The sequence below is a fragment of the Idiotropiscis lumnitzeri genome, chromosome 3 (assembly GCF_059441095.1).
Source record: "Idiotropiscis lumnitzeri isolate Australia: NSW breed Sydney's pygmy pipehorse chromosome 3, RoL_Ilum_1.0, whole genome shotgun sequence".
Classification (NCBI taxonomy): domain Eukaryota; kingdom Metazoa; phylum Chordata; class Actinopteri; order Syngnathiformes; family Syngnathidae; genus Idiotropiscis; species Idiotropiscis lumnitzeri.
This window is the reverse complement of record NC_142393.1, coordinates 6,195,427-6,211,890: the sequence shown is the minus strand read 5'-3', so window position 1 is coordinate 6,211,890 and position 16,464 is coordinate 6,195,427. Positions and strand designations below refer to the sequence as shown.

Sequence of the window (16,464 nt, the reverse complement as noted above, 5' to 3'; positions counted from 1 at the left end):
CAGAACTTACAAGATAGCATTATTTGTAAGAAAACAGCATTCATTTTAGGTGAGCTATGCACAATTTAGAGTTTAAAATTAACCGAACATGCATGTTTTTAGAATGTGGAAGGAAACCGGGTAATCCGGAGAGAACCCGCACAAGCATGGGGAGAACATGCAAACTCCACACAATAAGGCCTGAGCCCAGATTTGAACCCCGACCTCAGAACGAGGCAGACGTGCTAACCACTCACACTCTGTGCTGCCCAGGCAGAATTCAACAAAATGATAACAATAATGATAATAATACAGTGGTACCTTGACCTAAGAGTGTCGCCATTTGTAAGTTTTTAAGATACGAGCTGTCGCGTTGCGCCACTAGATGGCGGCAGCGAACTGCACAACAACCGGCCACCACTAGTCGTGTAAGTGAATAGCACTTTTGAAGTAGTTTTGTACTCACGTTCTTCGTTTTTGGTGCAGGTATTTTTGCGAAAATTGAAATTCTAAATAAGCATGGATTTGGGTATTGGAAAAACAAAGATAATGCCCATTGTATTATACCATGAAGCCACAGAATAACACAGGCAAAGTGTAGTTAACTTGGCAAAGTAGTTGGAGTTTAGTAATTCTATGATATATATTATAATGTAGCAGAAGAACGAATCGATGAAAGCTCTAACACCGGCCAAGGGCGTTAAAATTATTTCGAAGGTCTGTTCCTGAACATAAAAAAAATAGTGAACAATAAAGCGGAAGTCAAGTAAAAAAAACACTCTGTGTCCACACTTGTCTAATCACGGCATTAACGTTGCGTTTGTGGAATAAAAAAACAAATCATAATAATGCACCTGTTCAAATACATTTTAGGAGGCTGACTCGTTATAAAGCACCGCACCTTGTAGTCCACAGAAATTGGCGTCTAAGTGCTCATGGGTCTACGTCGTAAACACGTCACGTGACCAAACCCAGAAAACAGGTGAGCCGCGACTAGACGAGAGGGGAGCACATAATATAGCAACAAAAATCGACTTGGCTTCTGCTTTAAAAAGATCAAATGAAAGTCTTTAAAGTAATTTAAGAAAAAAATGTTAATTTCTCTTTTATATTATCACGACTTAAGGTTATTATACCATACGGTGTGGTATTTCTTATTAAAAAACAAGGGCCCGACCGATTTGGATTTGGGCAGAGTACAATTCTGATAACAGATTAATTCGCCAATTCATTAAAAAAATATATATATATCATGAATGAAATAACTTCTTTCTTTAATCCCGTGAAGTTTACAACAATAAAGATGGAACATTTGACTGTTTTACAATACTTTGCCTGTTAGTATTTGTCTACTTTTACAACAGAGTCATATGAAGGCATAATTTGGCTGATTCTTTTTTGGGAGGATGTTTGAACATGATTATCTGAGCCTCACGTTGTAATGTGTCAGGGCATGCCCAATTGCAGCTCATCTGTTTCTGGGTTTGGTCACATGATGTTCGCAAGGGGAGCCCGTGGTTACTTTGATGCCAATTCTAGTCGACAGCAGGTGGGAGTGCTGCGAAAAATAACAACCTCCTTGGTAGGATGAAAACAGGAGGATATATCTTAATTCTTATTCCACAATCGCAACTGATTTTATCAGAGCCTCTATTAGCTGATTAAATTGTCTGGCTGATGTTTGGGTCCTTTTAAAAATATCCAGAAAAAAAACAACGTTTTTTTTTTTCATGCTTTGGAAATGATTCATGCCATTTTCATTCATTTTAAGTGGTAAAGTTGATTTAAGACTCAAGTGGTCTGCGTTACGAACCTGGTTAACTCTGGACTCAACGTACCACTGTAATAATATAATCCCCTTGAACCTCAGCTGAAAAAATATGAATCTACAAATATGACCTTTGACCTCAAACATTCTTGTTTGGACAGTCCTGAAAATCAGTAGAACCTGTTGACCTTCACACAACTATCAAAACATCGTGATGATGGTCCAGTCACATTTGGTGTCGATGAAAAGGTTTGTTGATTCCTGTCAGTACGGTCTCCAGACAGCCTCCGCATTTGCCGGGGAGCTACTATGACTGGACTCCACCTCCACAGCCACGCCCTCATTCTGATTGGGCAAAGACGGGTGCAGAAGCGGGGATCCTGTCGAGGCGTTCGTGCAAGGCGGCAAGATTCTCGGCGGGGAACGAGCGTCGCCGCCGCCTCCCCCGGCCATCATGGAGAACTGGTACGAGCCCGCAGCCGTGGAGTAGTACACGTGATACGGTGAGGAGGTGGACTGGAAAGGCCTGTTCTGGCCTTGGTGCGGCGTATTTGACGGGTATGGAGGCGGCAGGTACGTGTGATACCTCCCGGCAGGTGTGGTGGCCATAGCTGTTGCCATGGTGATGCCGAGGGCGCCGTTAGAAACGGGATTGTGCGGGGGCGTGTAGGTGAAAGCAGCCGTGGGGGGGTAATGCACGCGCGGGTCCGAGAAGCGGCTGTCTGGCAAGGAGGTGAAAGATCGTTCCAAGGTCATCCTTGGGTCAGTAAATGCGGTCAGGTCGGGACCTGAATGAGGGCAAAGTTCAAAGCTTTTGATTTGGTGCTTTTGGTGTTATCTTCATCTTTAAATGTGTTTGTTACCTGTAAGACGTGAGGACAGGTCGCCTAGCGACGAGCGACTTGGTGAAAGGGGATTGTTCGAGTGGATGCTAGGTGTGGTTATCTGTCCAAGGTAGGGATAGGATTGGTCGTAGGACCATGATGGAGAGGACTGCATCTGTCGCCCTTCTAAGACAAGGACACAATGACAAGATATTCATTACTTTGACCTCATTTGGATTTTCGTTTCTGAACTGCTTAAAGGCCAAGTCAAGACTAATATTTTCTCTACAAAAATATGATCTCTCTTTGAAAACGCTGCAGAGAAATCAATGTATTCAAGTTGATCTATCTGTTCTTCCATTCATGTTGATAATGTTTGTGAGCAATTTCTTGAATTGATTTATTCCACCCAAACAGGACATGTTGCAAACTCGGAAGTGTGACTGGCGAGATATTACGTAACAATGAATTCAACAATGGTTCCCTTTTTGTGCACGTGAGTTAGTTTACTTTTTGTTTGACGCTTTCAGCGTCACAACCAGGCAAATAAGAGGAAACGATACCATATTTTAGTGCCTTAGTGAGGTTCCGCGATGACACAAAAACACAAACGGTGACGAGGAACAACAAGCGTTAACAAAAGATGAAGTTTGATGCAATTTTTGTCTGTGTGTGCGTGTGTGTGTGTTCATTCATTTGAGTACTGCCTGCTTTTGTTGTGATGACCAAAATTGTTTAATCAAGTCTGCTGAAGAGGAAGCTGCTTTTACTTTGCATCTTAGCTCCTCTCTTAAAACAGAAGCCCTTCCAAATGCAAACATCTCTTGCGGTGACAGACAACTATACAGAAAACGTGGCTATCACTGATGGCTATTTTGTGTCACGTTGTACTTCTTACCAGTCGCCATCTGGGTGTGCGCCGGGCTGGAGAACGTGGCCGAGTGCAATGCGGCCGCTGCCGTCGACTGACGTGCGTTGCAAGCGGAGGCCTGATGATGATGATGATGATGATGATGAGAATGATGAGGATGATGGTGGTGTGGGGGAGTGACTCTCATGGAGCTCCGCCTCAGCTGCTCCAGCTCTGTGAGTCTCTCGGAAAAGGCCAGTGACCCAGGCTTGATGTCATCCATCTTCTGGCGATGACCTAAGAGAGGATTTTATTACTGAGCTTTATATACAGTGACTGGTGTGTGTGTGCGTGCGGGTTTATGCGCATGTGCACATTGTCTGTGGTGTTGGTTACACTTCAAAGCTCTTAATTTGTGTGAATGTGTGTGTGTGCGTGTGGGGGGGGTGTGCGGGTGTGTGTGTGTGTGTGTGTGTGTATACAGTAAACCTCCTCGCTTTTATATAGCCGTGCCACAAATCGTCAAAAACTGAGTAATTGACACCATCCCCAAAAAGGTTTATAATTGCCGAACAATATAGCGTCAAAGCACTAGTTTTCTATTAGACAGGTCAAAGCCCTTTCCATCTTACATGGAAAAGGACCCAGCCCTGTCATGAATTGTGAAAAAAAAAAAGCACAATTGGCACGGCCCTATTATGTCTCTATGCATGCCGCAAGATGCGGCAAAGCACTACTTTTCTTCTAGACTGGCCAAACCCTTTGTGTCCTTATATCGATTGTGATGAAGCCCTGCCATAAATACTGAAGAAGAGTGATTAAACCCCTACCCCAACAATGTTTATTACTTGCTATAAATGCAAGACGGCGCCAAACCACTACCTTTCTAGTCGACAGGACAAAGCCCTGTCTTGTCCCGTCACTTCAAAATGGTTCCTTGGCAGCCAGACGTCACAAGATGGTGCCAAAGAACTGTTTTTCTACTAGACGTAGTTTTAGCGCCATCTTGCGGCAACCAACGGTATTTCAAAAAAGTACAAAAAGGCAATGAATTGATGAAATCATTGGTGGTGACTTGCAAGTACGACGGGTAATTCTGAATTTACAGTCAAGGGTGAGTAACTGACGCACCACCAAAATGATTTTAATTGCATATATTAATTGTTTAAACCATAATATTCCTCAAATTATCATCCCAAAACACTTTATAGGAGAAGTCTACCCCACCAAAATTATTTGCAATAATATGTTCTATGTGCCTTCACTAGTCTAAACAAGGCATTCTGATAGATTTGTGGAATAAGAGTTAAGAAGCAAAATCCACCCGATTTTAGCCACCTCAGAGGACGGCCATTTTGTCACTTTCTGTCGACTGAAAATGACATCACGGTTGCCTAGGGATCAGGTAACGACCAATCACAGCTCACCTCTTCTCTGGAACTGAGCCGTGATTGGTCACCTGAGCACTGAGCAACTGTGCCAGTGGCAAAATGGCCGCCCCGAGATGGACAAAAACGGCTGGATTTTACGGCTTAGCTCAAAATCCACAAACCCAATATTGATCGGACTAATCAAATTAATCCTATTCGACTGGGGGGCGGCACAAAACATATTCTTGTTAAGAAATTTTTGGGGTTGACCTCCCCTTTAATATAATTTCAAATTCATCTTACAACATTAACCATAAAAATAAACATTTCAGAAATCTTTTGGTGAATAGCTGAGGATAGATTCCACAGAAAAACAAACAAAAAGGTTAATTAGTGAATAGCGAACCGCGAATCAGTGGGGCATGTGCGCTTGTATGTTTGTGTGTGTGTATGACAAGTTACGGTCATGCTTAAACTGTTCAAGCAGAGCTGAAGTGATAGAGGAAGTTGGCATTTGCATCAGTGACTCACTAAGCTGTGAAATCAGAAGCAATGATTCTAAGTTTCTAACTTAGCCAACTAGACAACACACTTCTTTAAACTAGACTTGACGCTACGAAATGTGGTCATTGAACCGGAAATGAGCGATTTCAACGAGCCCTGAGGTGTGCCCTGCGATATTTGATTTGTTACTCACGTCGCGGCTCTCTAGGACCGTCCACTGTGATTTTGATGGCTCTCTGGTATGTCGCCACCTGAGAGGGGTTGGTGAACACTGTGATGGTCAGGGTGAAACTCTTGCCTGTAAAAAGCAAACAGAGTAAAGAGATCAAGAGATCATGTAAACCGAAATGGGGACAAAAAAAAAAAATCTATCAATTGAATATCTGTAATCGTTCAAACCCATTTTATTTGATCACAAACAAACTTTAAATAGTCCTAATTGTGTTGTGAAGTTGTGTCTCTTGTCATGCACACGTCCCAAAATCTTTCTTTTGATCTAGAGGAAGAGAAAAAAAATGCGCGCTACATGACATGAGCTAGTTTTATGGGATCAAAATTTCCAACCATGCTGCATCTACACTTAATGACGAAAATATAAATGTAAATATAAATGACACTATTGTGTCGCCCATTTATCTTGAATATGCGATTCAAATTTTAAACCAATGCGACAAAAGAAGGACCAAAAGTTGACTTGAAAATATCCACTTCAAACCAAAACGTGGGGGGAAAGAAAACTCTAGTTTGTTTATGTATGTGTGTGGTAGTTGTTTTGCAATGTTATTATTATGAATTAATTTTTTATGTTAATGGTTGTAGAGCGGGTTTAGGCCTATTTCTTATTTCTAATAGCAAGCATTATATAAGAAATAACGTCTGCAAAACAGGAAACTCTGACTGATGATGACCAAATCCATCTTTCCTTCATCATCTTCGCGTCATCGGAGCTACCAAAGGCGTTTACAAATGTGTAAGCTAACTTCCTTTCAAAGGCTTCTGGTGACACATCCTCAACACTTTTATGTTGCGTTCACATGATGGTTGGATTTTGTAAAACATGTTTTCATTTGAATTGTTTTTAAGCAGTGTTGTTCATTATGTTGGGATAAAATGTCCTGTCTTTTCAAGTTTCATGAATTCACGTTTATATCTTATTACATTTTATTTTTATGAGCAACATGTGCTCCACGGGCTGCAGATATTTATACTTGGTGAATAAATACTGTTGTGTCCAGAGTAGTACACTGGTCAACATGTTTTTTTTTTTAAATAAGAGATGTAAGTAAAATATTTTTGGATGATTTTTTTTTTTTTTTGTGCCAATTCCGAATCTGCTTTCGTTTTTATGATAATATAATACGTCAAATAGTAATATATGTAGTAATATTCAAGAATTAAGTGTTAGTTACAGAAAGAGGTGGATTTTTTTTCTGAAACATCACAGCTATAAATTACAATGCACGGTAAAATGTGAATTGTGCAAGCTTTTACAGGGCATAGGACAAAATAAAAAATGAAATATCTGAAAAACCAGATTTGCTAGAAAAAAAAAGTAGCATTTTTTTTTTAAATCAGCAAAAAAATAGACATTTTGCGACACATGAAGCCATCTCCGATTAAAATTTGCTGTTTACCAGTGTAACAGCATGATTAAAAAAGCGAGCAAGGATAAAAAAAATCTTTATAGCTTTTAACATATGCAAATGGTAACATCGCACATTCTCTTCCAAACTAAAGCATGAAGAAAAAAAAACTAATTTTAGTCTCATGAAAAGTGAAAAATGCCCGAGCTTTGTGCATTCTTGAGGATAACTCAGCCAATATTTGTGAGAACCTTTTCACATGCGTGTTGCATGGAGTTAAATTTTAGAATAAAGTCCCCAACATCCAGGTGCAACAAGTTGCCAAAATCATCCATTATTATTTTGTCAATGTTGGAAATTGTAAAAATAAAATAAAATAAATCAATAATACAACCATAGGAGTTGAGCATTCTCGTTTGATCAATTTCTCTCCAAACATTTGCATGAAAGGAAACAAAAGCTCATTGTTTTCTTTTTCAGTTTTAAAACACATTTTCATACCTATTTTAAATAGATATGTTGAAGTATTTGCCTAACTGTTGGGCGTGTGCGTGAAAAGTGTGCGCGCATGTGTGTCTAAGAGAGGAGGAAATGCAGGGTCGTTCTACCAGGAAGTTGTTTTTGAATACTGACTTTAATTCACTCGCACTTTCCTCTGTGTACTGTACATGTCAGTGTGGCGTGCACAAAAGAAGTGTTTCTAAATCTGCGTCAAGTTTTGCACAAGTAAGCAACAGCATACCCCTCCCGCTGCGGCCGACGAAGCGCAGGTCATTGAATCGGGCTACTTGGTTTTTAATAGCAGCCGTGGCGTTACGGAGCTCTGCCGAGTAGTTCTCGTCGTTGCCTGCCATCACTGTCACCATGGTGCCGTCGGGGACCTCGCCAAGCGCAACCACCTGAACACGCCCCAGAAAAAAAAAATAAAAATTAAATCATCAGTTGATCACAAAGGACTCGGGAATGTGAGTTGTTCAATGTGTTTAAATTAGGGGTGTTCAAACTATGGCTTGAGGGCCTTATGAGCCCCGGCATGTGTTTTTTGCGGTCCATGGACTTTACTAAAAAATAGCATTTGACTCGGCCTATGTCATGATTTAAAAATAACCACAACATCCTCCATTGATGTGACGCTCACAACAAATATAAAATCACGACTGCTTCTTTCACTTTCTGTTCTGTGTCAAAGTCTGATTTGTGACAAACATCACGCAATTGATCCTTACAAAGTTTTGTTTTTCTCAACAAAGTGTGTTTTTATTTCATCAACTCTTTTTTTTTTTTTTTTTGTACAATTTTACAATAACAAAATATATCCTAATTATTAAAGCAGAAATGTAACCCTGCAGCTGCTTGGTGCTGTGGGCCAACCCAAAATCGTAGTATTGCACATACAAAGCGATATAGAATTAATCAGCATGCCTTCATATTCACGGCGATATTGTTTTTAGCATGTTTAATAAATTAAAAGTGAAGAATTTCAAGAAAGAAGAAAACAAAAAAAAGCAACGATAGCCCTGAGTTAAATGGACACGTAACAAGTCCATGCATGCTCTGTTGAAGACTCGTACATACATCTCTATATTTAGCCATGGTATTCATGCATCATAACAATAATTTGTTATCTGGAATATGCAAGTGGCACTTCATTAGGATGTGTAACAGCACGCGCGTGCACATGCATGTTCGCAAGTGTGAGTCGACTAATGCAACAAACACACCAAATGAGTCGGGTCTGCGGCTAAAAGCCACTTTTGCCACAAATGCATTTTTTTTTTTTTTTTTTTGCCTGGAAGTGCAGGAAAGACGTGCACAAGCGTCAACAGGATGTAACGAGACCATTAACCCCTGAAAATATACAACTACTGGAATACACTACATGCGGAAAATGGAGTTAGCTCAAATGTGTGATAGATAACGTAGCAGTCATTTTTTTTGTTGTTTGTTGCGGGAAGGTTACTTGTCGTTTACGGTTAAGCCACTGCCGACAAGGTGCGTCCAACAACCAAATAGCCAAGCTAAGTCGATGATGATGATGATGATGATGATGGTGGTGTCCATGGTAACGAACTGGCCAGTACTTGCCGTATTCCGACACCTTAGACCAATGTTCGCCTACCTTGATTGAACCAAGGCACATATTTTACATTAGCAAAGAAAAATGTCACAAAAAGTATATATGCAGAAATAATACTTTTCTCTGCATATACATTGACAAAATGTGACTCCTGAGTTAGTTTAGTTCAACACAAAGCGAATATTTGAGTGTATGAATGATAACAGGTGGACACACAGGTTGAATGTATCTTCAACCGTCTTGTGGTAGAGAATATAGTTGTTCTGCCGGTCGCTATACGTCGCTGGCATAGATAGCTAGACAAAGCTCAATTACAGTACTTTTCCAAAATGGATAATTTCCAAATCAATTCAGTGAAATTGGATGGTTTTTCACTTGAGGATCTCTCAGCACATGTTCGGAATCACATGCAAGTGAGCTAAAGCACTGGTGTCAAACGGAAGGCCCAGGGACCAGGTCTGGCCCATCACTCACTTGATACGGCCCGCTAAAGCAAATCATGTGCTGACTTCATATTTCTTGCTTGAATAAATATGAAATTGTCTTCAATTTGAATAACATTCATATATTGTAAGCATTTGATGTGACCAAACCTCTTAAATGTAGTTGAACAATAGTAGAACAATTTTTTCCTTGGCTTCAGATTTGAAAACAGCATCTGATGCCAATCCATTCATTTGTAATAATATGACAAGATGATGACATGTTTCCCGTAATGACTCATGTGATTCAAAAAAATTGAGACTCTTGATATAATGTGTTTGTGTTACAAGCAGCATAGCATCATTCAAATGTGGGGAAAAACAGAAGACACATGCAGGTTTTCTGACCTTAAAAGCAATCGGGAGGGTTTTGTTGCATCTCCAGTGAGTGGGCAGCACTGAACACAAAAAGTTGGGACTGTCGGTCTTTACCAGCTCACCCGGATGATCTGAGAGCACCTGCAAGATAAAAGATCAAGTATTTATTTTTGCAAAAACATAATAAAAACATGAACAAGGAGCCACGAGCATTCAACCTACCATGTCACGGTCGGCCATGCGCAACTTGCCCACCAGGGATGCTCCGCCTCCGGCCTCCTGGGCACCCAGCGCTTCAGCCATCTTTCCCCCCGAGGCGAGGGTGGTGGATGGGGGAGTGTAGCGCCGGCCAGGGTAGGGGTCTGGAAGAAACGGTAATTGACAAACTATGAAAATACTTCTGCTTCTAAATAATTACGAACAGCTGGTGACACAAACACAAGAAATATATGCAGACATAGAATATAAACAGTGAGACATTTTCAGAATTAAGGCAACAATCGAAGCAATTTCATGAGACTTGGAAAAAAAATCACCTTGGTGCTCGTGTCTCAGAGTTGAAATTATTGCCCAGTGTTGTGAAGACTTGCCGCTCATTACAAACTCGCCGAACACAATATTAGGTTTACACATGTCCAGTATAAAAATAACTAATACATGGTATCGGCATCAAAACGTCCTTCAAACACAAAGATAATAATGCTCAGTTTTGACTGACAGTTGCAATATGTTTAGTATCGTGGGTTTAATTTGCGTTGGTGCACAATTGAACTTTGACATGAGAAGAGCATATAATATTGTAATAATTAGAATTATTACTATTGTTTAAAAATGATTCAATTTAATCACAGAATAATAACGTAGCTATTATAGAAATACTAAATAAGTTTTATCACAGCAAAGCCAATTCAGTCCCGCTTTAGTTATGTTACTTTCATTGGACTTGAATTAACTAATATTTTAACATTAGCATCAAGCGATTGAATTGCTTTAAAGTAAGAATTGCCCTTCGCCTTCAAAGTAATGAATAAATAGTATAATAAATAATTACTTTTTGTCTACCCATTACAATTTTAAGTGGGATTTTTTTTCTTCAATTTACCTCATTAGGTTTGTAACTATGTCAAAAATATTTAACTCGAAACGTAATATATGAGTGAAGTGAGTACTTTTTTTAAAACCCTTTATAATCTAATAATAGAAATAATAATCAATAAAGATAATAACTCGTGTACCGTATTTGGCGTCCCAAAGAAAGACCATTTGTGCGACTTTCAGTCAATAAACGTCCAGACAAAAAGTCTCCTTTTCACCCTTTCGAGTCTTCCCCTGGATGATGAAAGTCCGTTACAACCGGTGCGGTCTTCAATAACAACTTCCTTTAGTTTGTTCCCCCTCCACTCGGCCGATAATAAAAAAAAATTGTTGCCAGTAATCTTCGAAACGACCTCAAGGCTGCTGCAGTTGAGCGTTTAAACACGCAGACGAAAAAATACAAATAAAGTCACGTAGCTTGTTTCAACACGGAAAAGTGGTCATATTCGTAACGGACACACTCGTGTGTGTCTGTGTGTGTGTGTGTGTGTCCGCCGTAAATAACCATTGACTCCCGCAGCCACTGAATTTTTACCGGAACGCCCCACGTTTGGGTCTCATCCGGGCAAGTCCGGCGGTTGCTCACTGCTGCCAGCTGATTGGTTGCTGAGCTGCTAACAGCTAAGATAGATGGTGAAAACGACCAATCAGCTTCCTGTCCGTTCGTAAGGGTGGGAGGTGGCTTGGTTCAGGGGTGGGAGGTGCAAAATCCTTCCAGCATCAAGAAAACTCCACTTTAGTCATTCTAAAGCAGCTCACATTCAGCACACGCAGACATTTTTTTTACATTCCCGAAATCTCTATTTGTCCCATAATTCCACATTGTCAGGGAAAAGAAATCCCTTTGAAATGAATGGAGAAATGTTTCGAGTTCTAATCATCTTTTCGTATCGCTCAATTTAATCAGTTATTATCCAAACCAGTCCAACGTTCAGGTCATTCACGACTTACCTTTATCTTATATTTCTTTAGTTAGTTAGTTAGTTAGTTAGTTGTTCACATTTTTTACAAAATCCCCAAATAAATGGAAATGGCAAGTTTAGCTAACAATTCCTGATTTTGCTCCCCATTCAAACAATTTGAACTGCTAACCACTTACCTCATTCAAGATATCTGCAGCTATTTTCCCCACTTTTTTTTTTCCAAATTCTCACATTTTCAATATTGCACATTTCCAAGAAAAAAAATGAAGTCAGAAATGTTTTACCTCACCCTTCCATCCTTTTCCACCAATTCAAATCAAACTTCAAAGATTCCGTGCATTCCGGCTGTCTACAGAGCTATTTTGCATATTTCCCAAACAGCCCCATTTTCAGTGTTCCATATTTTCCAATAAAAAAAATCCTCAAACTAATTCCAACCATTACAACTTTGCAATAACTAGCTCGATCATTCAGAACATATCCTTAGCTATTATCCACATTTCAACAACTCCCACTTTTTCGGAATTCCACATTTCCTTACTAAAATCCACAAATATCTTGCTGAATGCAACAACTGTCATTATATTACTTAGACAATTATAATTGCATATTTTTGTCACATTCATCATTTTCTACTTGTGTTTAATGATATGACCTTTCAGATTAGTATCAGCTTGTATCTTCAAAAAATGACTTTCTCTAATTTAAAATACTGTCATGTTAGAAGGGGCATGCGAGACCATTGTGACGCTCACAACAATGTGACATAGAAAGCTGGCAGAGAAGCTAACATGCAGGTATTTCAACAGTTCGATAAAACAAGGATGGGTGGTGGTCAGCATTCAAATTCCTCAGCTTCCATAAATCAACTGTGGCTTTTTTTGTGTGTGTGAGAAGGAAACAACACAAGCGCTCCAAGTGACACTGTCCAACTGCTCACGTCAATCAAAGAAATTATTTTGTTATTGGTCTGCAATGGTACACATGTGGTGAAAGGATGAAATATCACATGGCAAGGTGAGAGCAATTATTTTTTTTTTTTTTAAAACATTTCTTCAAAAAGCACATCTGATCGCCTCTCTCCTGCAGTTAAAGCACACCAGTACCGGTTTCCGGCCAACAGGAGACAGTGAGGGATCAAAGGCGTAGCTGTGTTTAAGTCAATCGACAGTCCTACATTTAATTACATTCGTTAATTCTTCATTGCGATTTTATTCACTCTTGTGTTGAGAAACTCTGAGGTGTTAAAACACAAATGCTGTAAAATACAGTGGTCAGTGACGATGAATACAGTCTGAAAATTAATTTCATCATGCAGAAGTTTTAACGTCTCTCTTGTTGCGATGCACAGATATTTACTGGTTTGCTGATTTGATTAATATGAATAAATGATCCTCATGATTAGATCGTTCAAACTCATAAACCATACAGCAAATGAACCATTCAGTGAAGAAAAAGATTAACCATTGGTGGTAGATGTTCATGAAGACAAACATAAATCTAAATGAAAAAAAATATATTGAGGGATGTATAATGTAGAATTACTGTCAGGTCGATAATTTCAAAAACACGTTGATTCCTAGTTTTCCCATCTAAACTTTTGTTGAACAGATAGTTGATCATACTTATAATTATATTATAATTATAAATATGACATATTTGGCACACCAAACTTGATATTGAGTTTATCATTGAGGTGAATGCGTATGATTTAAGTGAAGTCAACATTTTATTGCCTTACAGCTGCTGTCGGAAGAGTTTTACCAAAACGCCCGTCTGCCCCTGTGGCCAAAGGGGAATGATGAAAAATGTAAATGCCTCTTTTCATGTCTGGCCGGGAGCTGAATGGGATTTGATTTGCACTCGGAAATATTTATATTCCACAGTCGTGATATTTACTTTCTAAAATAAGAGATAAAAATAAAGTTATAATGTTGCCTTTGTGAAAACAATAAGAAAAATAAAATCAATTGCACAATTATTGATTATACTTGAAATTGGATAATTTACACAAATTATAATTTACTAAAACTCTGTTCTTGGACAGATTTCCAAGGCAACTAAGTTTTCTCGCTCCTAATTCTGAAACAAAAAGACAAAATTACCTTAATACTGTCAATAATTTTCAAAATCTGCAGCATTTTATCATGTCGGAGTTCTTAAACTTTCGGTGGCATCATAAACAAATACCGGCACGTCTACATAAGCGAACAAGGCTTTACCACACTTGAAAATGTCAAAGTGCAAATTCGAAGCATGAGATTGAGAAAATCAGATCAATGTGAGAAGTTTGCGGCTTTACCAAAGAGTTCGCTGCCAGATCGGCCCTTCCTCATCAAAAACATGGCCAAGGACAGCGGACCGGAACCAGAGAAAGCACCAGAGTTCATGCTGGGGATCCTCGGCAGGTGACGGCCGCTCGTCCGATTTCCAAGGCCAAAAAAAAAAAAAAACGATCAGAACAAAGAATATTTTACATAAAACAATCAAGATCAGATTAATAAAAACTTCAGGAGACAATCAACCCTGAAGAAGGAGAAGTCAGTCACCTTCATCAGTAGTTTTTATACGCTCATTCACCTCTCCATCCTTCCCCCTCTAGCATAAAAAAAACAAAAAAAAAAAACACCAAAATGTGAAGGAAGAAGAGCAGCCAGTCAAGCTGAATTCATCCTCGCCTCTAAAGCTCGTAGCCACAGGGGACACGAGTCCACTTTGCCCTCAGGCGCTTTCGTAGCTGCTAATTTCATTTTCACTTGCCACTCAGTGCCGTATTCTCCATTTTTTTTTTTTTTGGGTCACTCCCATCATCTCCAAGCGCTTCCCTTTCATTTTCATCCTACTTGGAAGTTCTACTTTAAAATTGAGGACACGGGCAAATGTCAACAACATAAACATTTTACACGAAATCAGCGGTATGGAAAACTCCTTTTTTGTTTTTTGTTGGTTCGTTGTTGGGAGCTTTGAGTTTTCTTGGTCCAACTACGATACCACAAGAATTTTGTTGTACCAAATATTCAATAACTTGGACAGGTGGATCTCAGTAAATGGCGGGAAACTTTATCTATTTCAGTACAGGTAATTTAATTAAAAAAGTGAAACTCTAGTCGCACACAGGCTCCCTCTAGTGGTATGTGAAAGTATCACTGAATCAAACGTTTAAACTGTGTGTAAGGCTTCATGTTGTTGTTGTTTTTTTTGTTTTTTTCTCAAGGTCCAGTACAGAACTTTTTGTTAAGTACGGTACTATTCAATTGTATTAAACTTTTAAGTACAATACATTTGCAATTAATCATTTCAAAATGTTGGTTTTGACACATTTACTTTCATTTTCTTTAAATTAAAGGTTTTCTTTTGGAATAAAATATTTGCTTTATTTTTGGCGACCATGTAGGCCCACCACACTACTGAAAAAAAATGTTGGCCCTCACGGAGTTACTCCAAGTATTTTTTTTTTTAAAGTGGACCTTGGTGTAAAACGTTTGAGAAACATTGCTCAAGATAATTATTCAAAATCTCTGTCTATTAAAATGATTGTGAATTACAGCTCGTGATATATATGTGTGTACAAATGTGAATATTTTGAAATGATTCAAGATTGTAAACAACTAGAACCACATGATCAACTTGTCTTGCCTTTAATGGTGTCAAAGTATGGTTCCGAATGAAGATATACTTTTTAGAAGGCCAACATTTCAGTTCAGGTTGACAGTACACAGAAGCGGCAGTGGCAATGAAGACGTGTACGACTGGAAATTTAGTCTGTGAGGAAAGATAACATCCGTGTTTTGGACTGTGAGATCGGTACTGGTCGGTGCAAGCACAGAGAGACCATGTAAACTCCGCTCCAAATCATGAATGTCAGCTATGGATTCATGTGGTGCTGTCCGTGGTGCTGAAGGAACAGTTTCCTCTGATGACTTGGACTTGGGCATTTGATCAATATCGCAATATATCGTAACGTTAACATCAGGTATCTATGCTTTTGTTGGAAGTGTACATGCCCAATTAAAGTTTGCTTTCACATAAATATTGGTGCGCCAATCGTGGATGAGCACAACAGATGCAGTACTATAAAAAGTACAACCAAAAAAAGAAAAGGATTGTTTCAACTCTTTACCGGAAGTAAAACAAAAACATAGTGTTTGAAACATACTTTATAAATCAATGATGTGCAATACCAGTTTTGATAACTTGGTACAAAAAAAAACTTGAACTCACAATTATTAGGACCACTACGTCCTAATTAGAAGAATAAAATAAAATCATATGAGCCAATGATATGAACTGAAAATAATCTAAATTACTTTTATGTTCTGTTTTTTTTTTCCAGACTCATCAGAAGTTGGTGGTTTTTTATGCTGGCACAAAACACAATGCAAATCATTGTTGCCGAAAACAAAAATGATTTTAAATAAGACCATTGATGCGGAAAACCTTGGCTTTGAACATGTTGCGATTGTCATTAAAGGGGAAGTCAACACCAAAATTTTCTTTTCAAGTATATGTTCCATGCGAGCCCACTCATCGCAACATGGCATTCTGATTAATCTTGAGTTAGCGGAACATGATTTAAGCAGGAAAATCCACTTGTTTTTAGCCAAAACAGGTTAGCATTATTGATCATTTTATTGCAAAGATTTTTTTCGGGGGGGGGGGGGTTGTCTTCCTCTTTAATGCACTCTGGTTCA

The 16,464-nt window shown here is 39.0% G+C and overlaps 1 protein-coding gene across 2 annotated transcripts; it reads right to left on the bottom strand.

Moving 5' to 3' along the window:
• Positions 1–880: 880 nt before the first annotated feature.
• Positions 881–15,969, bottom strand: runx1 (RUNX family transcription factor 1). 2 transcript variants are annotated; one of them, XM_088289433.1, is made up of 8 exons: positions 14,076–15,969; positions 9,978–10,117; positions 9,786–9,896; positions 7,621–7,777; positions 5,489–5,593; positions 3,470–3,718; positions 2,611–2,757; positions 881–2,535 (listed from the first exon to the last, which is right to left on the bottom strand). In XM_088289433.1, the coding sequence occupies exons 1-8, from the start codon at positions 14,161–14,163 to the stop codon at positions 2,012–2,014; spliced, it is 1,521 nt and encodes a 506-aa protein (XP_088145559.1). In that variant the 5' UTR covers positions 14,164–15,969; the 3' UTR covers positions 881–2,011. The 2 variants fall into 2 exon arrangements, with proteins under 2 accessions (XP_088145559.1, XP_088145560.1); XM_088289434.1 differs by lacking the exon at positions 14,076–15,969 and adding an exon at positions 10,991–11,308.
• Between the last annotated feature and the right edge of the window lie 495 nt (positions 15,970–16,464).

Coding starts and splice junctions, on each gene's coding strand:
- runx1 (XM_088289433.1), bottom strand. CDS start 14,163: ATGAACTCTGGTGCTTTCTCTGGTTCCGGTCCGCTGTCCTTGGCCATG. Junction 5,594..7,620: donor CGTCGGCCGCAGCGGGAGGG/GTATGCTGTTGC, acceptor TGCTTTTTACAG/GCAAGAGTTTCACCCTGACC. Junction 2,536..2,610: donor CCTGTCCTCACGTCTTACAG/GTAACAAACACA, acceptor GCCCTCATTCAG/GTCCCGACCTGACCGCATTT.